At 32.7% G+C, this 23,381-nt stretch overlaps 1 protein-coding gene and 2 long non-coding RNA genes across 6 annotated transcripts; 1 reads left to right on the top strand and 2 right to left on the bottom strand.

Moving 5' to 3' along the window:
- Positions 1-2,437: 2,437 nt before the first annotated feature.
- LOC148768758 (uncharacterized) lies at positions 2,438-4,128 on the top strand. The gene is made up of 2 exons (XR_016032903.1): positions 2,438-2,807; positions 3,806-4,128. It is a non-coding gene; the product is annotated as an uncharacterized LOC148768758 (long non-coding RNA).
- A 1,246-nt stretch (positions 4,129-5,374) lies between these two features.
- LOC105970392 (Protein kinase superfamily protein) lies at positions 5,375-15,043 on the bottom strand. Of its 4 annotated transcripts, none has more exons than XM_088822294.1 (21): positions 14,728-15,043; positions 14,243-14,439; positions 13,257-13,313; positions 12,081-12,108; positions 11,877-11,999; positions 11,446-11,557; positions 11,186-11,223; positions 11,019-11,072; positions 10,595-10,663; positions 10,379-10,495; positions 10,214-10,282; positions 9,574-9,653; positions 9,192-9,311; positions 8,820-9,084; positions 7,995-8,081; positions 7,727-7,891; positions 6,902-7,029; positions 6,680-6,818; positions 6,165-6,289; positions 5,879-6,055; positions 5,375-5,613 (listed from the first exon to the last, which is right to left on the bottom strand). In XM_088822294.1, exons 2-21 carry the CDS (start codon positions 14,335-14,337, stop codon positions 5,577-5,579), a joined length of 2,085 nt encoding a protein of 694 aa, XP_088678420.1. In that variant the 5' UTR covers positions 14,338-14,439; positions 14,728-15,043; the 3' UTR covers positions 5,375-5,576. The 4 variants fall into 4 exon arrangements, with proteins under 4 accessions (XP_088678420.1, XP_088678421.1, XP_088678422.1 ...); XM_088822295.1 differs by having other exon boundaries at positions 8,820-9,081; XM_088822296.1 differs by lacking the exons at positions 13,257-13,313; positions 14,243-14,439; positions 14,728-15,043 and adding an exon at positions 12,468-12,640.
- A 7,956-nt stretch (positions 15,044-22,999) lies between these two features.
- On the bottom strand, positions 23,000-23,381 carry LOC148768757 (uncharacterized). The gene is made up of 2 exons (XR_016032902.1): positions 23,293-23,381; positions 23,000-23,187 (listed from the first exon to the last, which is right to left on the bottom strand). It is a non-coding gene; the product is annotated as an uncharacterized LOC148768757 (long non-coding RNA).

Here is a 23,381-nt window from a genome sequence, read left to right as displayed (position 1 = left end):
ATAATATATTATATAATAGCAGACAAATATATGAAATAAGAAGAAAAAAAAACAAACAAACAAACACACTTAATAGACAAATATACGAAATAAGAAAAAAAAAACATTCTTCATCATCTCTTCACTCCGAGTCCGAGTCTACCAAATATTCCCGTGCAACCTCCGCATTTTCAGCGTCATCACCGTCTATAAACACAGCATCAAACAAATCTATCAATTCCTCAGGAACCTCTCTCCTCAAATCTTGCACTAATGCGGCCACTTCTCTATTTCCTTCATTCTCGTCGTACTCTTCCTCATCCTCGGGTGCATTCTCTTCTTCCTCCTCCGGTGCATTCTCTTCCTCGTCTGGTGCATTCTCTTCCTCTCTCGGTGCATTCTCTTCCTCTCCCGGTGCATTCTCTTCCTCGTCTGGTGCATTCTCTTCCTCTCTCGGTGCATTCTCTTCATGTCCAGTAATGTACATAAAAGAACTCATGTAGTCAAGGGTAACTCTACAACTTGGACAGGGATATTCTTCCAAGTCCATATTTTCAAGCATGCCATCGTAACATTTCTCATGGAGCAGATGGATGCATCTCCGAAAATGGGTAACACGAGACTCGCCCGTGAAATCCTCGTGGCAAATGCCGCAACAAGTGCACCGCTTGCATTTATCTTCCTCAATAGACATGCTGTCTTCAGTTGAATGGGATTTAGGATTTGGTTTGGTGGGTTTTAGGGTTTTGGAGGCTTGGTTTTATAGATTGTGATATTAGTTTCTAGATAATTACACAAATAATATAGAAACACCATTGTTTCCATTAGATAACTATGCATATACACACACACACACACTATTCCATTAGTTATGTCTAGATAATTACACAAACATTATACTTATAAACTATCTAAAATGTTATAAACTATGATTATATATGTATAAAAACTATCTACAATGTTATAAAATGTTTTATTTTAATCTCGATCTATGACTAATGTCTAGATAATTACACAAACATTATATATATATAAACTATCTACAATGTTATAAAATGTTTTATTTTAATCTCGAATCTATTGAAGATAATGTTTGAATGAATTAGAGATTGAGTTCGATAGCGTTTGAGAGAGTTCTCTACTTAGTTTATTATCTAAGTCATTTTAAACTTCAATTTTCTTAATTTAAAAAATCATTCATGGACTAATTATCATACAAATTGAAAATATTCTTTTTTCCACAAATAAACAAAATTCGATTAATACTTCATTGTCTTTTTACATGTCATATATATATATATATGTGAGTGCTATACTAGATTACCCAAGTTTCTTATTCGGCCAAAATAAGATCGAAACCCTAGTAACACCTTCCTGCACATAGTTTTCACAAGGGTATGAAAAATGTTTATTCGTTTTTCAGGGATTAAAATGCAAACTCGGATTCCACTTCAAGAGGATTATATTTCTATAAATGTATGTCAATTTCAATAGAGAGAAATATATAGAGAGAAATTAATATGATATCCAACTCCATAAGTACTTTATGTCAATTACAATTTAAGTTAAAGTACTTTATGTTTAACTAAAATATATCCAACTCCATAAGTATATAGAGAGAAATTAATATGATATATATTATTTCCAGTAATGTTTATTTGTAAGATTTTTCAATCTATCATCTTAAAATATTTGGTCTAATTATACAAGTCAAACTATTTGAGGAGAGGAGGAGGAGATGATGACGAAGAGGAGAAGGATGAAGAGGAAAAAGAAGACGAGGATGACGAAGATGAGGAAGAAAAAGAGGAGGAAGAGAAAGATGGTGAAGAGGAAGATGGAGAAGAAGAAGATGAGGAAGAAGAAGCAGGAAAAAAACATGAAGAGGAAGAAGAAGCAGGAAAAAAACATGAAGAAGAAGAAGAAGAAGAAGAAGGAAACATGAGTGGGAGGGAGGGTTTGTGAAGAAAAAAGTGAGGGGTGTGGTATTAAATAAAGAAAAATGAGATTTTTTATGTTTGTGTGATATTGATTTTCGTTAAAGGTATAAATATCATTACATATTTATTATTTAGGCGCGCATTGAAATGAGAAACAATTGGTATTTGAAATTGTCGTCCCCTTTGTTAAATTGGTATTATTTATCATGTAATATATATTTTATACATTAACACTCGGTGTGTGTGTGTGTGTGTGTGTGTGTGTGTGTGTGGGGGGGGGGGGGGGGGGGGGGGTGGGTGTGTGTATGCATACCACCGATTGTAGGATGAAAAATATATGCTACAATAATATAAAGTAATGGTAGTGTAATTTGAATTTCACAGTATAATTAAATATTAGGGGAAATGTGGGATACTCCTAGTTTTGAAAATATAAAGGTGTCCTATGGATTTTTCTTTCCTAGTCAAAAACTCAAATTATAATCTTAATTTGACAGACCCCTGGACAAATTGAAATACTTATTTTGCCATTTTAGTTACAATTTAAAACCCTAACCCTCTTTATCTCTCAATTGTCGTTCTCTTCTCTCTCTCCCTCCTCCCACCGCCGTTTTCTCTTCTTTCTCTCAATCTCGTTTTCTCTTCTTTCTCTTAAAACTCTCGTTCTCTTTTCTCTCCCTCCTCCCACCGTCGTTTTCTCTTCTCTCTCTCAAAACCCTCGTTATCTTCTATCTCTCACCTCCATCGCTGCTGCTTCGCTACTCCGCCACCGCGCTGCTCCACCACCGTCTTGGTCCACCACCGCGCTGCTCCGCTACTCATATTTCACGATTATTTGTTGGATTTGATGGCCTTGAGTCGGATTTCAGATCTCTCGCGTCCCTTGGTGTAAGTTAACACGTTTTTCTACTTTTTTTTTAATTATTATTATAATCATTGGGATTTAAAAAACTGAAAAAAAATTTACTTGCAAAATTATGATGTTTGAAGTAAACAATCGCATGTTTTTAGTTCGTTTTCGTAACAATTAGTGACAGTGAGTTTGAATTTTGGTGGTTTTGATTTGATTTTGGGGGAATGATTGGGAGATCTGTGGCTTTTTTGGGGGAATGATTGGGAAATCTATGACTACAATTATTTACAGGGGATAAAAAGGGTTTTTGAAAAATACTAAATTGGAAATGTTTTATATTTCCAATTTAGAAAGGATTAGCAATATGAAAATTTCTGTTAAAACTTAGTTTTGCTATGAATTTTACTATATAAAATTATATATGACTACAGATGACTGCAGTCATATGTAGTCATGTTTAGTAACATATGGACTTGTAGTACACTGTAGTCATTTGTACTCGACTTTAATTTCACTATGATTCTTCGACTCAATTGATAATTTGTTACAATCGGCTAGATTTTTTAATCAGTTTTATTTTTGATCGAATTTTTTGGTTGTTTGTGTATGTGTGCATTTTTTAGTTTATTACATCATATTCTAATTTAGAAAAAAATTCTGCCATTTGAATGACATGCATGTCGTAATTAAATGAAATTTTATATGCTTGGTGAATCTTTTAGGTCCATTTTTTTTATTTACCCCTTGAAAGTTATGATTTATGATTTTTACTATATAGTAACAAGTAGTCATGTATGAGTTATGTGGGGAGTATATGCTGGTGATGTATATGTATATCAGTAGGTGATAGTGTGTGTGTGTGTGTGTGTGTGTGTGTGTGTGTGTGTGTGTGTGTGTGTGTGTGTGTGTGTGTGTGTGTGTGTGTGTGTGTGTGTGTGTGTGTGTGTGTGTGTGTGTGTGTGTGTGTGTGTGTGTGCAGATTAAATTTGAAGCAAAATTCGTTGTTTGTTCAACTCTTTTTTTTTTTTTGCAGGTCTTGGTGTTTGAACTAGTATGTAGTAAGTTTTTGTGGAGTGAACTTTGTGTTAAGTCGTTCAAAACAAGCCGTTCTCGTCTTGGAGCTATAAACTACAAACTACATTATATATGACTATACTCGTATAGTCACATGTGATCATATACATGTTGTCATATATAGTCACGTGTAGTAACATGTAGTCATATATAGTCATGTTGATGATTGTGTTTTTTCAATTTTTTGTTCGGTATTAATTGATGATGATGATTTGTTCTTATTTCGATCTATATTTGTAAAAGTTGATTTATAATATCAATAATTAAATTGTGATTTTTGTAGTTGGTGCCGATGAAGTTCTTTTTTGTATATAATCAGTGGTCTACATAGTCGGTCGACTATATATAGCAATATAATTTTGGGGTAAAAAAAAGGTACATAACTATATATAACTTTGGAGTAAAAAGAAGGTACATGACTATATATACTATAGTCATCTGTAGTCAAATTCATGTACAGGAAACTTTATAGAAATTTTATTTTTTAAAAACTAAAAAAAAATTAAATAAGTTAAATAAATTAAAAAAAAAATTAAAAAAATAAAAAAAGTAAAAAATAAAAAAATAAAAAAAATAAAAAAAAATAAAAAATAAAAAATAAAAAATGAAAAATAATAATAAAATAAAAAATTATAATTTTTTATTAAAAAATCCGAAAAAATGATAAATGCAGGTCCAAAAAATGCTAAATGCAGTTGGGCGAAAATTACAAATAAGGGCACAATAGTACTTTTGCCTCTTCAAGGGTATCTCAAAGAAAGAATTTTAGGGGTGAACCTATCCCTATATATTTTCTATTCTAAGAATGTATATCAAATGGACCCTAAATATTATTTGATAGAATTTTTATTACAATTTGTATTATCTTCAAACAATTACTTTTTTTCCTTTTATTGAATGTGAACTCATGCAACGCACGTGCATGATGACTAGTTAAGGATTAAAGGCAACAAAGTAAACCAACCATATTTAGACCAATATATAACCAATCAAAATTAAGTATATAGTTTTATACTCTCACTAAAACAACATAAATTAAAAGATAACCTATTGGACTCAAGTTCTAGAGGTATTTATATTTGAAAAATATTTTTAATATTTTTCAAATTCTAAATCTAAATTCTAGAAATCTAAATTTATATTTGAAAATATTTTTAATATTGTTAGAATAAAATATGCAGATACTGTAATTAATTAGTTCTAGTAAATGAACAATATTCATTTGATTAATAGCTACAATCAATTTTCTTTTAACTAATAAAGAAAAGATTTTAAAAAAGAAAAAAAAAACACTTACTCTAAAATCCTAGTATAATTAGGCAGCAAATTGAATAATTGTAAAACACGTCAATTGTAATACTTTTATAACTACATATATGGATTTTTGTATCTTTGTGTTCCATTAAGGGTAAAATAGTACTTTCACCCAAATTCATACAAGTGAGCGTTAATTATTTTTTTCCAAATGAATTATTCCTTTCACTCTTTACAATACAAGTCACACTAGTAGAGACTTCATAATAGTGGCTTTTGGCAACCAAAAAAAAGAAATTTGAATTAAATAAATAAGTAAAAGTAACATTTTATAATAACTATATAAAAGTAGCTAAATGATGGAGGCTACAAATAACAGTTTCCTTAAATGTTATGTACATTCACTCACTCATTTAACTCAAGAAAAAAGGACAATATCACCCCAAAAAAGAATAACATAATTATGACGTCATTTTTCAAGAATTTAGATCCCTGGAAGCATGACCTTGCCATCTGCATTAATAGATAGATACAATGACATTAATAGATAGATACAGTTAAACAGAGTGTCATTAGTTAGAGCAATTAATTATGGTCAATTAGGCAAAATGTGAATGATAATCAGGATTAAGTCAATTAAATTGTTAAGACAATAGAGATTAATAATTTACTAAAATGATATTTAACAAAAGGGTCGTCGTGAAAACGAGGATTCAAGCAGAGGAGAAAAAAGGGTGGGAGAAAAGACGGGGAAAAAAAAATGAGCTTTTTGACTGACCTCGAGAGCAAGAACCTTGCAAGTGGGCTCATATTGGAATTCGAATGAACCTCCTTATTTGGTGGCTTCTTTCTGCTATCATCGGCTTCTGTATTTATAACTGTTGTCTCTATTTTGCCCTTGACGAACATTTGAGTTGCTAGCTCCTGCAGGTCTTTCAGAGAATCTTCCTTCGAACTACACATTTTTTTCACTCTAGTTGAGAAAAACATAACTACGAAGAACATGTCGCTTTTTTTTTTTTTTTGTTTTTTAACGTAAAATATGAAATGCAAGTAAAAAAAACCTTGATAGTTGCTGTAGTAACTTGGTGATAAATAGTTCGGAAGAGCCAGGCTTAACACGCTCCATATCCATTAAAGAGTTGGCCACTGTCTGAAAGACCGATCGGCCTGAATCCTCACCAATTGCCTGCATTGCAATACATCATAATACAGTTCTCAATTAAACTATCCCGACATCTTGCTTAAGAATAGTCAACCTCAAAGAAAAAACAAGTTTTCATGGTTTCCGAAACCCGAAACCCGAAAACCTCTAAAACCAAGAATATTAACAGACGACCATGGTGCACAAGTTTACTCCATATAGGGCTATCATGTCGATAATCGAAATTAAAAGATGCCATGCAAAAGACATTTCTACATAAAAACTATTTGCAGCTTACGAGACTATAAATTCTTAGGATATTATCGGACAGACAAAAATCTACTTCAAATGGCTCTCCTTCACAGAGATAATAATGCAGAGCTCGAACTAATATTAGTGAAAGATGGTTTTAAAAGGGAGAACATATATACTTACGTCTTTAAGTGAAGGGATTAGAAGTACAGACAAAGGGACAGACAAAGCTGCTGCAGAACTCCTTGCATTGTCCTCGTCATCACCCGTATGGTGTGATCTTGAAAATGCTTTTTGTGCGTCAAAATAGTCACGAGAATGTCTGGATTTGATGTTTCATGTTTTAAGACGGAATTAATAACATCGAACAATTTTAAGGTCAAATGCAATTTTAAGGTCAAATACCTTGCTGGGTCAGAACTTTTTGTTGGTTGCTCGGTTTTTTTGATCTCTTGCACGTCTCGATTGACCTTCCTCAGTTCCGACTTTTCCCTAATGTTGCCTTTTCTTCCTCCTTGAATTGCTGCTCTGGCCTGAATAAAATCGCAAAAATATGCTTCAAAAAATAAACCATATGACGAACGAAACAAACTCCTTCTAATCCTAGTTAATGCCAAGTTGACCCATGTAATAAATGTAGCATAGAATAAAAATGGGATGTGATAAATGTCGTTTTAGTTTTAACAATACCGTTTTGACTTCGAAGGTGATTTTGAACATTTTCGAAGCTGAATTTGGCAAAACTCAAAACATGGAATTTATAGTTCTTTGAGTTAGATTTCTAATCCAACTTGAATCACCAAGATTGGATGTCGGGTGAGAAAGATATACATGAATCAATGAACACTTCCCACAATTTTGAAATTTTGAGTTATCTAAAATTCAAAATGTAACTCATTGATGCATAATTTTGTTACCCGACATCGGATCTAGTTGATTCAAGTTGGGTTAGAAAGCTATCTCAAAGGACTACATATTCCGTGTTCTAAATTTTGCCAAAATCAGACTACAAAGGGGTCAACTTTTGAAGTCAAAAAGGTATTAGTAAAATCGAAATGACATTTAACATTTCAGAATAAAAATCCCTCATTAATCTGTCATAAAAAAAAAAAAGACCCAATATGGCTCGTGTTAGAAGTAAACGAAAACATGCAAGAAAAATCTCGAGCGAGAATCAGACATATAAACATGAAGATAGCAAAAAATCAGCTAAAGTACGAACAAACGAACCTCTGCGAGGTTTAATTCACTGTCTTCAAGAGCACTAAAGGCTTTCTCTTGAAGGCCAAGCCTCGACTTTGGAGTTTTAGGAGAATCAGAATCTTCGTGATGCCCTCTATAAACAACAGTGCCACTGTTGGAAGCATCTTCAGCAGAGGCATATGTGCTGCTTGACTGGAACATCGATAACAGAAGCCTTTTATTATTTATTTATTGTAACACAGCGAAAAAAATAAATGTTTTTTTTTATAAACCTCGATCGGATAATGTTTCGTACCATTGAACTTTGGCTGCTGAACTGAGAGGATGGCTTAGGTCCTCTTGGAGATCGTATAACGACGGTTCCTGTGCCACTCTCATGTTCCTGCAAGGTGAGAATATATATATATATGAGAAGATTCAAAAATTATGTGGCAATCAATTTTCAAATTCTCTTGATTTCAATATTTTAAAATATGGCACAAGCTTTATTTCATCCATCTCTTAACAAGATGAAACACTATCCACATCACAATGCGTGGAAAATTCGCAAGGGACTACGGGGCAAATAAATTGGCAAATACTGAATTTGATAAACTACTAAATTATATCCACTCGAATCAAAGTGCGTAAAACCAGCTAGGAAATAATATAAACTGCATCCAGATGATGTAAGTAAGGTCAACAGCTAGTTAACAATATCAGATGGTTTTGAAGGACCGATCAGAAAATGCCATTGTGAATATTAAAAAGCATGATGGAGAAATATTTGTTTTCCGGTATAGTGGTAAATATGAAGATTGATGCAAATGATAACAGTCTCACTGAAATCGAAGTGAAGGAAGCCAAACTGGATACAATTACCAAAAGCTTCACCCTAATAACAAAATAAAGTTCAATAGCCAAGTGTAAAGACTAAAGATTGGAGCGACTTTTGCAATTCCATATTTTGCTCGAATTTTATATTTAAAATAATTACCTACTCCAATACATTTAGATTTGGGTAAGTATCCAACCCTTCAATTCTTTAGTTATAACCAACACAAACAGAGTTCCCAAAATATGAAATAAACACATACACACACACAAAAAAAAAAAGTAGTAAGAGATAAGAATGACATACGTCTTCATAATTTTCTTGCTTTGATGAATGGTTAGCATCTTTCCCCGTTGATAGCTCTGATGAAGTGTGACGCATTGTTCCAGAAGCAGAAGACCGTTGATTACCAGAATCTAACATTTTCCTAGACGAAGATTGACTTAATGGGACCTCAGGTTTTCTTTCTCTCGCCTGAGGCGGTCTTACTAAACTACGAACAGTTCCGGTGCTATTTGGTCCACCAATACTGAAGTCCCATCCAGCATTTTTCACACCAGTCGCCTGGCTACTGTGTAATAACAAAATTAAAAATAATTAAAAATAAAATAAAATCAGAGTTAAAACTTAAATCTGAGAGCGTAAAATGGGACCTAGAAGCATTAACAGATGACTGACCTTGCTCGGACTGTGTCGTCAACTCCGACATCTCTAGCCACCTTTACAGTTCCGGAAGCTTCCGCATATGGTGTTGGACCATTTTCAGTCTCTTCGTCCATTTGAAACTTAGGGCGCTCTCTACAAAGTCAAATGATTGCAGACTATTACACGTTTCTACAAAACAACATGGTGAAAAGTTTTGGAGAGAAAAGAAAAGATCTTGAATCTGTCTCTAGTTTCCATGTACTGATAACACCTTACTTCTTGAGCACTTGGGATTAAATAGTTACATTAATCACCAATTTTGTATTTCAATTAACAAACAAAATGTTCAATTAAACAAGTATCTGACATAGTTTTTCATTGTAACGGAGTAGGATGAAGAGAAATGATTGCGTACCTGATTCGCTCTAAAAGCCTTGGACTCTTTCTAGCATTTCTGATAAAACGGTGCTTAAGAAGTTCCTTGGCACTTAGCCTCTACAATTCAAATATCAAAAGACGTAAAGCATAAGAGGCGGGAATAAACACAAAAGAGAGCGGAAGAAGAACAGGCAAGTATAGTAACATAAAAAATGAAAAGCAAGAAACTTATTTTATTATATTTCAATACATATTTTTTTATGCTAAGAAACCACAGAATGTCAATTATGCATAATAAAATATACAACACAAGAGAGGTCACATGATAATGAAAGCAATTGGATACCAAATATAGGCACCGAGTAGTTTATTGGATACTAAGAATCAGCAAAAGGTAGCATAAAAAAAGCAAGCTTTGATTGATACAAATTTCCATATGACATCTTACTCAAGTTGATTGGAATCTACCGTAGTATGCGTAAACAAAATGGAGCAAAAACCTTAGTTGAAACATGGTAGTAATAGTTTTATCATCAATGAGACAAATTTATTGTTTTTTTATCAGCTTATATCTATGTGGATTAGAAAGGAACGTGGTAATAACAGTTTCCAGCTTTGCGCCAACACTAACAACACACATATACACATGGAGATGAAAAGAAGTTGAAGGAATCTACCTCTGCTGGATTCTTCTTCAAACACAGAGCAACAAATTCTTTCAAAGGACGAGAGAAATGTTCGTCTAGCTGAATGGCAAAAAATTAACATAAATTTCACAAATTAAGAAAGACTAAGTATTGGGATAAGCTAAGAATTTACAATCATGTGAAAGATAGGTAAACCTGTGGCGGATTTTCTCGGGGAATGATGAAAAGCACTCTCATAGGATGGAGATCAGCAAGTGGAGGTTCTCCCTTTGCCATTTCAATTGCAGTTATTCCTAGAGACCATATATCTGCCTATTCAAACCAAAAACCTCAAAATTAAAAGGGGCAAGAGAATTACAAACTTACAATAAATCAAATAAACGAGAGGGGGATAGTTGACATAAGAAATACCTTTTCATTGTATCCTTCAGCATTTTGAATTACTTCTGGAGCCATCCAGAAAGGTGTTCCTACAAAAGTCTGTTAACTTTTAATTGCATTAGCTTGAGATTTCATGACTCCTTGGATAACTGCATCTCAGACTTAATAAGAGCAAGAACGAGATTGTAATGCAATACAACCTGTTTGTTTGTAGATAGAAAATAATACAAAAACAACTGTAGACATGACTAATAAATAGTGGTAAGTCGATAAAAATAGGTGGAAATGCAATCGGGGTAGCGATGATGTGATTGTAACAAGAAGCACAGTAGAGACCGTACACACATTTCAAAGAGGCACGTGAAAAAAAATCAAGACAAAAGAAAAGTAAAGGGAGAGAATCTTCAGATTGTCAAATGTGCATTTTCGAGCAAGGATAAAAAATTAAGGGTACCTTTCTTCTTGAAATTGTCCGGGTTAATTGAGCGGAAACACCAAAATCTGCTACCTGTATCAGATGAAAATAATTAAATTGAAGCTAGCAACACAATTTCATCCTGTTCAAATAATAAAAAAATAAAAAAAGAACTCCAAGAAAGTGTAACCAAAATAATTATATACCTTAACATCTCCATTCTCAGTCAACAAAATGTTTGCCGCTGCCAAAACATTGCACCAAAAATTATTTTTGACAAATTAAGTGGGCAAAACCATGACTAGAAGTTATATGCAATCACTAGATGAAAAAGGTTGTATTCTGCCTTCACATGAAGATTGAAGATTAAACTTCAGGGTTTCACAAAAAGGCATCATTAATTTCATTGTGTTTCAGAAATTAAAACATGTTCAAAAGGTAGAACGAATATTGTTTAATAATCTACCTTTGATATCTCGATGAATTTTTCCCTCATTGTGGAGATAATCAACCGCATGGAGCAGATCACGTAAAATGCAAGCTATGGAACCTTCATCCAGTGGCTGATTTGGCTGGATCTGCATAGGAATAAAACAGTACTTTTCTGTTAGTTCGCTAACTTTCATGGTCCTTTTTTTTGCTTCTATAAATTGAATTAAAAAAATTATTATTACAGAAAAAAAAGAGAGAGAGAGTTCACAAAAAATGTCATGCTTACCCGTAAGAAGAAAAGAAAAATAAGATCTCTAATTGAATACATGGACAACAAGGTGGCGACATTTGATTTCATCAATAAATGTCGCATTGAAGAAGAATAACAAATCTAGAGAGAATTTTTTTGAAGTAGTTTGAAATAAATAAAGATACAAATTGGATAAGGATCTATAAGCGACTTACTAGATCAGCAACAGAACCACCAGCCATGAATTCCATGATTATCCACAGCTTGGTTTGATTTAAATAAGAACAATAATATTCTGTGATGTATGGGGATCGACATTCTGAAAGAACGGCAATTTCCTGTCAACAAAGAAATTGAATAAAAAAAATGCGACTTTTTAATTCCAAAGGACAAAGAGTAACCATAAATATCAAATCTACCTTCTGGATGTCCTCTATTTCATCCTCCCTGTAAGAAAATTAAGCAAGTATAAGACGAAAGGGAGAAAAGGCTTAACTATGATATCAGAATAAGAGTTTATTTCTTAATACATCTTAGAGGCCTCAAATTAATTCATAACGATTTTGGTCTCATAAGAAACCATCATTTTAAAGTGTTTGGAATGACAATCAATGCTGATATGAAAAAAAAAATGCTATAACCGATGCAGCCGACCCCCAGTTTCTTCCGTATATGGGTATCACTGCAATTATTTCACAGCTATCTTGAACATTTTAGTCCCTTGAAAGATTTACATAACCCCAAATCACCCCTCACACTTTACAAATCATATCCTTTTGGGTTTTCCACTCTCCAAATTTAACTACCCAATTTTCACCCCAAAACGATTCTAAACATCCTCCAAATCCAGCGCCCCAAATCATGTTACAACACAATTATTAAAAACATTAAGCATATTTCCACCGTTATTCCCGAGAAATTTCTTTTTCATGTTCCAACGAGGAGAATTTCTAATTTGCCTTCTTCATGCTCCTACAATGACTACGGTTGGATAAAAGGTTCACCATTTTAAGGAAATATGAGTTGTTGCGAGGGTGTAAAGGCGAATATTCACAGCTCACAACAAAGAAAAAGACAATTAATTCACGTCAATCAGGCTTTTCACTAATAGTAATTTGGTTAGTTTAGAAAAAAGCTGACGTGGGAGATGCTTTTACGGCAAACATTTTCACTCAGTCCCATGCATGAGACTAATGTTATTTTACACGATGCTGACTAATGTTCCACGAAATTCAAACTTCCCTCGATGTTGAAAAGCACTATGACCTCTACTTGTCAAATAGCCAACATATTCAGATCGATCCTATTGAATTGGTTCCTTAGAACTACATATCGGCTTTGCTCCTATTTCTTTAACAAGAAACTCCGAATATTCCCAAAATTTTGTCATCCCTTCGCGGTAATTGAGGCACAAATAATAACTACACCAAACAATATCTTTCCTTTCTTATAATATGTAACTCTAAAATTATACGTAAGGAAATCTGGAAAAAAATATTTGTTTCCTATATATGAAAGCTTTTTTTTTCGGACCCACATATGAAATGTCGTTTAAAATAAGTTAATAACAGATATAACCAAGTTTATACACTCACGATTCTTCTAAATCAATGACCTTGATAGCAACATCCTTTTTTAATTCATTATCGTACCTGCGGAAACAAAAAATAGCAAAATAATAAAATTAATCGAGGAAAAAAAAGTTTACTTTACATAAAAAATACTATAATAATACAACTGGAAATATACTACTACTTTTGTCTTTTCACAAATCTTTAGATATTTAGCATAGAATCAATCTAGAATACAACGCGTAATAAAGACAAACCAAGCTGCTGACATGGCACAGAGGTACCAGAAAACTCTCTAAGGTTCATATACCGTGTAAGTTGTAAGTTGTAACGTTTTTAAGCTCTCTAAGACATCCGAAAGACTACTCAAACAGAACATATCATCCGTTACTTCCATTTTTCATACTAGAGATAAAAACATGAAATACTATTTTCCGCTTCCATTTGCCATACTACCACGCACATGTACTAGTGATTAAGCAACTACTTTATTGCAAGTGTGCCAGTTAAACTAACCGTGGTCTGAGTATAGTAACAGATTTTACAACCTAATTTAAAGGTCTTCTCATTACCGCCACATTTGACATTTGTCACAAAGTAATATGTAAGGAAATCAAGCAACAAAACATCTATCAGAACAGAACAATCCCATAAAATGTTGACCGAAGAAGTTGTGCATCGAAATTTACTCAGACCAAAAGCAAAAATAGTTAAGTACAAAACTGATATTCTAATATGCTTTTCCGGCTCAGTCATTACTTGACAACTAACGACAGATTTGCAAGCAACTATATATAACTATCAAAATACGTAGTCATCAACAAATATACGAGCAAATAGTGTGAATAATGCAATTTTTTCCCTTTCTCTAGTAGTTCTTGTAAAAGTCAAAATCGGTTGGACGCAAATGCTTCATAAGTTTAAACACCCATTAATGGCTTTACGTATATCTACATTTCAACGAAACCGAAAATAAACGAAATACGCATAAAGCGTGGACTAAAACTTACGCTTTATAAACATCCCCAAACGAACCTCTTCCAATGAGCTCCAAATCGCTAAATCTGGAGCCCGAAGCCTCTAATAGAGCTACAGCGTCCGCCATTATACATACACTTCACGAAAACGCACTCCCTCCTTCATAATAATCTCACCGAATAAAAACAAATGCTCCACCCAATAACCATAACCTCCCAAATACTCAATTCTGCAACAAAAAATTCAATAAGACTGAATCAAATCAACACACAAGATCCAACGAATTTTCGAAATCCAAAATCCAAACTGCAACACGATAACGCAATCGCACTCGTATATATGATTGAAAAAAAAATTCCCAGTTAGGTGAAGTGGGGATTGCTAAAGTGACTGCCCAACAAAATTTCGGATTCAATTTCTTCCGTATTTCTTCCGGATTGCCAAACAAATACTCCACAGTGACTTCATTCCGACGTAATCTGAATTCTAAAAAGAAAAAAAAATTGGATTAACTAACCTTGAACAATGCGGAATTTGGGAAATGGGGTTCGAGATTTACGGCTTTTTTTCCCTTCCAAAATTCACAATTTAGCGAATTGAATCAAGTGAAAAAGACGATAGATCTTCGTCTGGGTTTCTGAATATATAGATACAATATAGATATAAAAGCAGGAAAATCCCCCTTTTGATTTCTTCTGATGTTTTCGTCTCTGGTTTTTTGCAGAGTGAAAAAGGGATCGATAAGAAGAAAAAAATTACTGTGTTTGTAGCTTTGTTTTGAATGTTAATGAAAAAACAAAAATACAGATGGAAATGTTTATTTATTAAAATTTATCATGATTTAATTTATTATACATAAATAAGTATTAATTAAAGTAAAATATGATTGGTTGACCTGGTATCTGCAAGTGGACCGGGTTGAGATGTTAACCGGGTCAGGCACAAGTTCAATTTTTTAACGGCTTAATTCCACTTTGCACCCTTGAAATATACCATTTTGGCACTTTGCACCCTCAAAATAAATTAATAGCACTTTGCACCCTCGAAATACAATAAATCATGCATAATGCACCCCAAATGATTTTTTAAAGCTAAAAAATATAAATTTAATATTTGTAGTGATATTTTTTTAGGATGCCAAATGTCAAATATTTTTTTATTCATCAATCATTTTGAAACTATAAAGTTCAACAATAAAAAATAAAAATACATTCCATCAACATATTTAAAAATTATATTGTTTTATCAAAATAAAATATTTTACGAAAAAAAACCATTCAGCTATTACGTTATCAAGTTATCTGAAAATTATTTTTTCTTCCAAATATTTTCACCTAATATTTTACAAACAGTGACATAAAAGATCCACAATCGAATAATTTAGTGATAAAAGATTATTTTTTTTTTCTTTTGTAAGATAATGTAGTTTTTTTTTAAATAATCCGGTGTAATTTTTATTTTTTCGCACATTGTCCGCTCGAAATTAGGTTTGAGGTTCAAGAAAAAAACAATTTTTTTTATTTTGTACCCCAAAAAGAAAAACACAAATGAAAAATAAAATTGCCTTTATTATTCAATTGAGGGTGCATTGTGAATGATTTATTGTGTTTTGAGGGTGCAAAGTGCTATTATTATTTTTCGAGGGTGCAAAGTGCCAAAATGGTATATTTCAAGGGTGCAAAGTGGAATTAAGCCATTTTTTAACTATGGAAAAAAATTGTTTTTATTACGTAACATATGGTGGATGTCTATAGGAGTTACAAAACCATTAGTGTATGTAATTAGAGGTGATAATGGTGGGTGTTAAGGCCATTCATTCCCTTGTAACTCATGACATTTTGAATGGTCCTCTTGTAATATAAAAGGAACACCATTGTATGGAGTTGAGACACACTTGAATAAGAATACAATACATACATACACACACTTGCTCTCTTGTCTTTTTCTTGTTTTACAATACGTTATCAGCACGCAGGCTCTAATCTTTTCGAAGAACCATGGATAATTATAAGTCTCATGTGAGCAACTTGGATGGTGGAGATATTTGCTTGGTTGACAGTGGAACAACACACACTATTCTTCGAGATCAAAAATATTTCTCGACTTTAAAGTTGGCAAAAGCAAATGTTAGTACAATTTCCGGTACTACAAAAATAGTTGATGGCTTTGGAATAGCCAATATAATATTGCCCGGTGGCACAAATATTTTTATAAAAGAGGCTTTGTACTCTTACCAATCAAACAGAAACTTATTGAGTTTCAAAGATATACGTCTCAATGGATTTCATATCGAGACTATGGATGAGGGGAATATAGAATATCTTTGTATTACATCCAAGGTTTCATGCGAAAAGCATGTGAAAGAAAAACTCCTTGTTTTCTCATCGGGATTATATTATGCGACCATAAGCGCAATAGAATCAAACCTTGTGATGACCAAAAAATTCAATGATCCCAAGCTTTTTATGCTTTGGCATGATCGACTAGGCCACCCAGGGTCAATTATGATGCGTCGAATAATAAAAAATTCATATGGGCATCCTCTAAAGAATCAGAAGATTCTTTTACCTCAACAATGTGTGTGTGATGCTTGCTCACAAGGAAAATTGATAATAAAACCATCACCAATAAAAATTGGTAATGAATCTCCATCATTCTTACAAAGAATTCAAGGGGATATTTGTGGACCTATTGATCCACCATGTGGACCGTTACGTTATTTCATGGTCCTAATAGATGCATCATCTAGATGGTCACATGTAAGTCTACTGTCAACACGTACTATTGCTTTTGCTAAACTTCTTGCTCAAATTATAAGATTAAGAGCTCAATTTCCCGATTATCATATTAAGATTATTCGTCTTGATAATGCCGGTGAATTTACATCTCAAGCATTTAATGATTATTGCATGTCAATTGGTATAGATGTTGAACATTCAATTGCACATGTGCACACTCAAAATGGACTTGCTGAGTCCTTTATTTAAAGGTTGCAACTAATTGCTAGATCATTACTCCTAAGGTCTAATTTACCAACTTCAGTTTGGGGACATGCAATATTACATGCAGCTTCATTGGTCCGAATTCGACCAAGTTCATTTGAACAATATTCACCGTTGCAACTGATTTCTGGACAGCAACCAGACATCTCTCATTTAAAAATATTTGGTTGTGCTGTTTATGTTCATATTTCTCCACCTCAAAGAAAAAAAATGGGTCCACAAAGACGTTTGGGAATTTATATTGGTTTTGATTCCCCGTCTATAATTCGATATATTGAGCCCATGACGGGTGATTTGTTTAAGGCAAGGTTTGCTGATTGCCATTTCAATGAGACAGTTTTCCCGCCGTTAGGGGGAGATAAATCACCGATTCATATTGAACGGCGTGAAATTTCATGGGATGTACCATCTTTGTCTCATTTTGACCCACGCACAAATCAATGTGAGCAAGAAGTGAAAAAGATAATTCATTTGCAAAATATTGCAAATCAATTGCCGGATGCTTTCACTGATATAAAGAAAGTAACAAAATCTCATATACCGGCAGTAAACACACTTGTGCGAATTGATGACCTTTTGAATGGTCCTCTTGGACTATAACAGGAACACCATTGTATGGAGTTGAGACACACTTGAATAAGAATACAATACATACATACACACACTTGCTCTCTTGTCTTTTCCTTGTTTTACAATAGTTTTATAATAATAATAATAATAATAATAATAATAGGCTCTATGATATAACTCATCAATACTTATTTTAATATAGAGAAGCCCAAACTATTTTGAATCATAAGAAAAGCCCCTTCCTAATTTCAGCAACGATTTATCTTAATGCCCTTGGCACCTCATAACACTATCACCAACTACACACGGCCCCGGGTCGGGTCCGACCCGCGGGGAGGCGGGTCTGGGTCGGGGTTGGGCCGGGTCCGAACCGGATTTTGAATTTTTTTTCCAAAACATGCTTGGAATGGAATTCGAACTCTAGTTCCCTTCACATGTATATGCCAATCCAAACCAATGAGACAAGACAATTGTTTGTGAAATTACTTGCAAGAAATATAAATAACAATAACAGATAGTGTAAAATGATTATAAAAATAATGTGTAATGGATTATTAATTATCATATTCGTAATTATTTAAGAATTTTAATTAAAATTATTAACAAATATAATCTAATAAAAAAAATTATAAAAAATTGAAAGAACTAGAGCTTAATCCATTTAAATCTTACGATTCAATTCTAATATTTGAATAAAATGTATATGTAAAAAAAGGATTAAATCATATGATCTACAATTTAATTCTTACGATTTTTACAAATTAAACCAATTATTAAAAGAGAAATTACATTATAATATTTTGAATATAGTAGTCATATATAATATTATTTTTAAAGTAAGAAAATTAATTGAATTGAGATATAATCTATTTTGTTAAAATAAACATCATTTATATTTTTAAATAATTATCTTATGATAAAATACTCAATAATATTAATAAGTTCTTGTCAACAATTGAAGTTAATCGATTTAAATTCATTGAAATGAGTTATAATCTATTTTTTTTAAATAAACATATTATTTAATTTTTCATTCGATTTTTTCACACTATCGATTTTAATAACAAAAGTGAGTTTGTATTAAGTATTACTCATTTGATTAAATATTGAATTGATTCAATCCTATATATTTTTCAATAGTGGAGATTATATTGATATAGTAATTAATAATGGATGTTTTGAAGTATTGAACCGTGCTTTTTATATATATATATATATATATATATATATATATATATATATATATATATATATATATATATATATATATATATTTATATATATATATATATAAAGTTTGCATTTGTTAATAATTTAATTAAACTTATTTACTAATAATTAATATGAAAATTAATAATTTATTTAACATATTTGCATGAAAATCATTTTACCGGAGTTTTATATAATATATATTTATTGCCTAAATATTATCAAACGTTGTGTCTTTCCCAGTGGAAAGATATGCCCGATCTTTCCAATTTGCCCCGAGTTTGAATCCCCTCTGACCCATTTTTGAATAATAAAGTTGTATTAACACTCGGTTCCCGGGTCGGGCCCTTGGGTCGGGTCCCACGGGTGGACCCGTCGGGTCTCGGGTCTTGAAACTGGGGACCCGAAACCGACCCGTGTATGGGCGGGTCCGGGTCCGGGTTGACGGTCAGCGGGGGCGGGGCAGTCCAAGGGTCGGGTCCGTGTCAAACTCCTATTTTTTTCATTTTTAACTTTTTTTTTCTCTATCAGGTATATTAATCGACTGTACGACATAAGCATAGTCGATTAAAAAACTAAATACTATAAAATAAAATTAAAAAGACACAACTATTTTAACATAACAAATAATATACATAAATTGCAATTGATTTATACAAATAGGAATTCAAAAATGAATTAAAATATGAAATCAAGTAACCTTAATCGACTACCAAAACAGATGATTAACACTTTAATCGACTAGCAGAACATAGTCGATTGACTTAATCGAAACACATAGTCAATTAAAGATCCAGCATGCGCGAATTTCTCTACTCGCGCCGTCATCCGCCTAATCTATCAAAAATCCCTAGATATGCTCCTTGTCGTCACCACACCGCCACCACAGCACACGATCACCACCACACAATATTCTGACAGTTTTTAATAACAAATAAAGTAAATTACAACTCGCACCACCAGCCCAAACAAAACCACCACCATCAAACAAAGCTATCCGAACCCAATTTTCTTCATGATCACCGCCATATCCAAAAAGAGACAGCAAAATCAAATTAAAAACCATAACCAGCAGCGACGAAGAAGAAATTTCCGCAAAATCGAGAAATTGTGGGTAACCGTAGCCGTCAACTCATTACACATCTCAGCCTTCGATTTAATCTTTTAGAGAAGGAGAAAGAGGAGAAAGAAGAAGATAAGAGTGAGAAAGAAGCAGATCGAGAGAAAAAAATAGATAGAACGACGGAGGAAAAGCAGATAGCAGAGTCAATGCAGATCGAGAGAAGGAAAAGAAAGAAATAACGATAAAAAAGAAGAGGCCAAAATTTAGGGTTAGAAGTAAGGATATGATTGGTAGTTTACCTTAATTAATTATCCAAGCTAACAACAAAAGAAGTTTTCTCTAATTATTTTTTAGAGGCGAATTTTCCTTAACTATATATTTCCTAGATGGGGTGGGTCTTGCTAATTTTCCCTAATAATAATAATTCTTGTTACAAAATGATAAATAAAGATTTAACATAAAACACTACTTAGAAAAATTTAAAGGCAATGATTGGTTCAGTTTTCATTTCACTTTTATTCTTTTCCGAAAATGAATTTGTGTTTGTTTAGATTTACAAAAAATCTCAAAATAACATCTAAATCTTCTCTCTCCTTCAAACATGAATTGCTGCTACAATATAATGATTTGACTGCTACAGTAAAAAAATGTATTCATTAAAAAACAAAGGTTAAATTACAACCACCCCCTGAGGTATGGTCAAATTACGAAAAACCCCCTCTTGTTTGGATAATTACAACCACCCCCTCAACTCATCAAATTTAGTGGAATCTTCGAGATTATATGGCATATTATCACTTTTGTACCAGTTTTATCTTATTCGAACTCTACATTTTGAAGCAAGATGATTATAAATTGTATTTTTACACAAAACGAGTACAAACTAGAGCACATTTCACAAAATCTAGATGATTATGTTGAATTTGACACCATAGGGGTGGAGGTGTAAGAAAAAATCATAGTTGAGAGGGGTAGATGTAATTATCCAAACAAGAGGGTTTTTTCGTAAATTGACCATACCTCAGGGGGATATTTGTCATTTACCCAAAAAAATCAATTTATTTTCTTTTAATTAAATACATTTTTCTAAATACTTTAAACATGACTTGATTGTTATAGTGTATTGTCTAATCTCAAATCATAAACAAATATTATTTTCAGGCTTAATAACTTATGGCAAAGTGTATTGTCTAATCTCAAATCATAAACAAATATTATTTTCCAGGCAAAGTGTATTGTCTAATCTCAAATCGAAATATACCATTGTAGCACTTTGCACCCTGGAAAATAACTTATGGCACTTTGCACCCTCAAAACATGATTACTTATTCAAAGTGCACCCTGGTCTATTTTCTTTATATAATTTTTTGTCGTTTATTTATTTTTTATTATCAACATGGTCATTGTGTCTATACGATTAATTTTTTCTTCAGGGTGCAAATTACTAGTATATTTTCGAGCAAAAATAACTATGTTGACTATCACAAATAAAGTCAACGACAGAAATTCTGACCGAAAAATAAACTAGAAATGCAATTTGAACAATTAAACATGTTTTAAGTGTGCAAAGTGCTATAAATTATTTTCGAAGATGTAAAGTGGCAAAATGGTACATTTATAAGGCCCAAAGTGAAATTAAATAATAATAGAAATCATCACTGACAATTAATATTCAATAATTGAACGTTGAAAGTCCAAGATTAATAAGAAGAATCGGAGAATACATACAACATTGACTTTTTAAATTTAGAAAAGAAAAATAAATAATCTCGTATTTTATTGGGGCTATTTGATAAAACCCCCTCATTGGATTTTGACTTTTTAATAAATCCAATTTTTATATTGATATTAGCCATAAATCCAATCAATATAAAATACGTTATATACCCTAACTAATTATTCCAATAAATTAATAAATACAAATCCCCTAATTAATAGCACCAAATCAGGCTCCAAATTCCCTAATTAATTACTTGCACCAAAAGGCGAAATCCCTCGCCCCCAGGGCCCCCATCCCTTGGCCCGACAAGGATTGATGGAGGAATGTAAATCATGGTAACTCAACGGCCCGTTAAGGTAGCGGACCCGGACCTGGTGCCCACAAGGAACCAACTCATTGGAGTTGAAATTCCCACACTGCGGCTGCCAGGATTCGATCCTAGGACCTTGCACCAACTTACCACCTCCGGAACCAGTTGAGCTACACCCATGCGGGCCCCTAATTAATTACTCCAGATATGGGGAGTAATTCTCGTAATATTTGGGAACTAATGTTCCCATCAAATTGGCTTTTTTTTTTATTATTATTATAATAGTAAGTAATTTACATGATTTATTATATTTGGGAAGTAATTTATTCTGCATTATTTCATGAAGGAAAAAATCGAAGACACATGAAAACCGCTCTGTATAAATATGAAAACCAATTTGTATATGCATCTATATAAATATGAAAATCACTTTGTACAAACAACTATATAAACACGAAAACCACTATCTATATAAACATAAAAACCACTTTGTATATACAGTTATATAAAAACATGTACAAAAATTATTGAAAACCACTATAAAATTGTTGAAAACCACTCCGTATAAACAACTATATAAACATGAAAACCACTATGTATAAAACAGCTATATAAACATGAAAACCACTTTATATACACAACTATATAAACATCAAAAATCACTATGGATTCTAACAAGAAAACATCAAAAATTCTACGAAAAAGAAGCTATAAAACCACTATAAATATTTATACAGATTTTTATAGTGGTTTATGTAAAGGTATTGAAAACCACTATAAAAATCTGCGAGGGTGTGGATGTGGTGGTCCGGTGGGGCTGCAAGGGTGTGAGTGTGGATATGGGAGTAGGTTGTGAAGAAAAGAGGGAGAGAAAGGAGAAAAGAAAGAGACGTTACAGAAATAAACAAGAATGAATCTCTCTCTACAGAATTTTGCAGGTGAAACTTTGCGTTTCAAAAGAAGCCCCAAGATCGAACAACTTACGTGTAAATCCAATTCAGCCAAAAAATTCATCACGATATGTATCTATCTTTCTGCTTTTGAAGAAGCTTTGCTGAAGATTTCGCATCCAGATATAGGGAATTCACTTCTTCAATATCTGCCTGTATAAAGGTACAACAAGTTTAATTTAAAAAAAAAAATATTATTTTATTTTTCTCCTAAAAAGAATCACCGAAGAAATTACATCAAACGATCAATTTAATCACCTTGCAAATATTACCACGACCGCTCATTTTAGCAATTATGCTTGCAGGAGATAACAGCTGAACCGCATGCCTGAGAGAAAAAAAAAAAT

Source organism: Erythranthe guttata, chromosome 8, assembly GCF_056151865.1.
Source record: "Erythranthe guttata isolate IM_541 chromosome 8, IM_541, whole genome shotgun sequence".
NCBI classification, from domain to species: Eukaryota; Viridiplantae; Streptophyta; class Magnoliopsida; order Lamiales; family Phrymaceae; genus Erythranthe; species Erythranthe guttata.
This window is presented reverse-complemented; position numbering and strand designations above follow the sequence as displayed.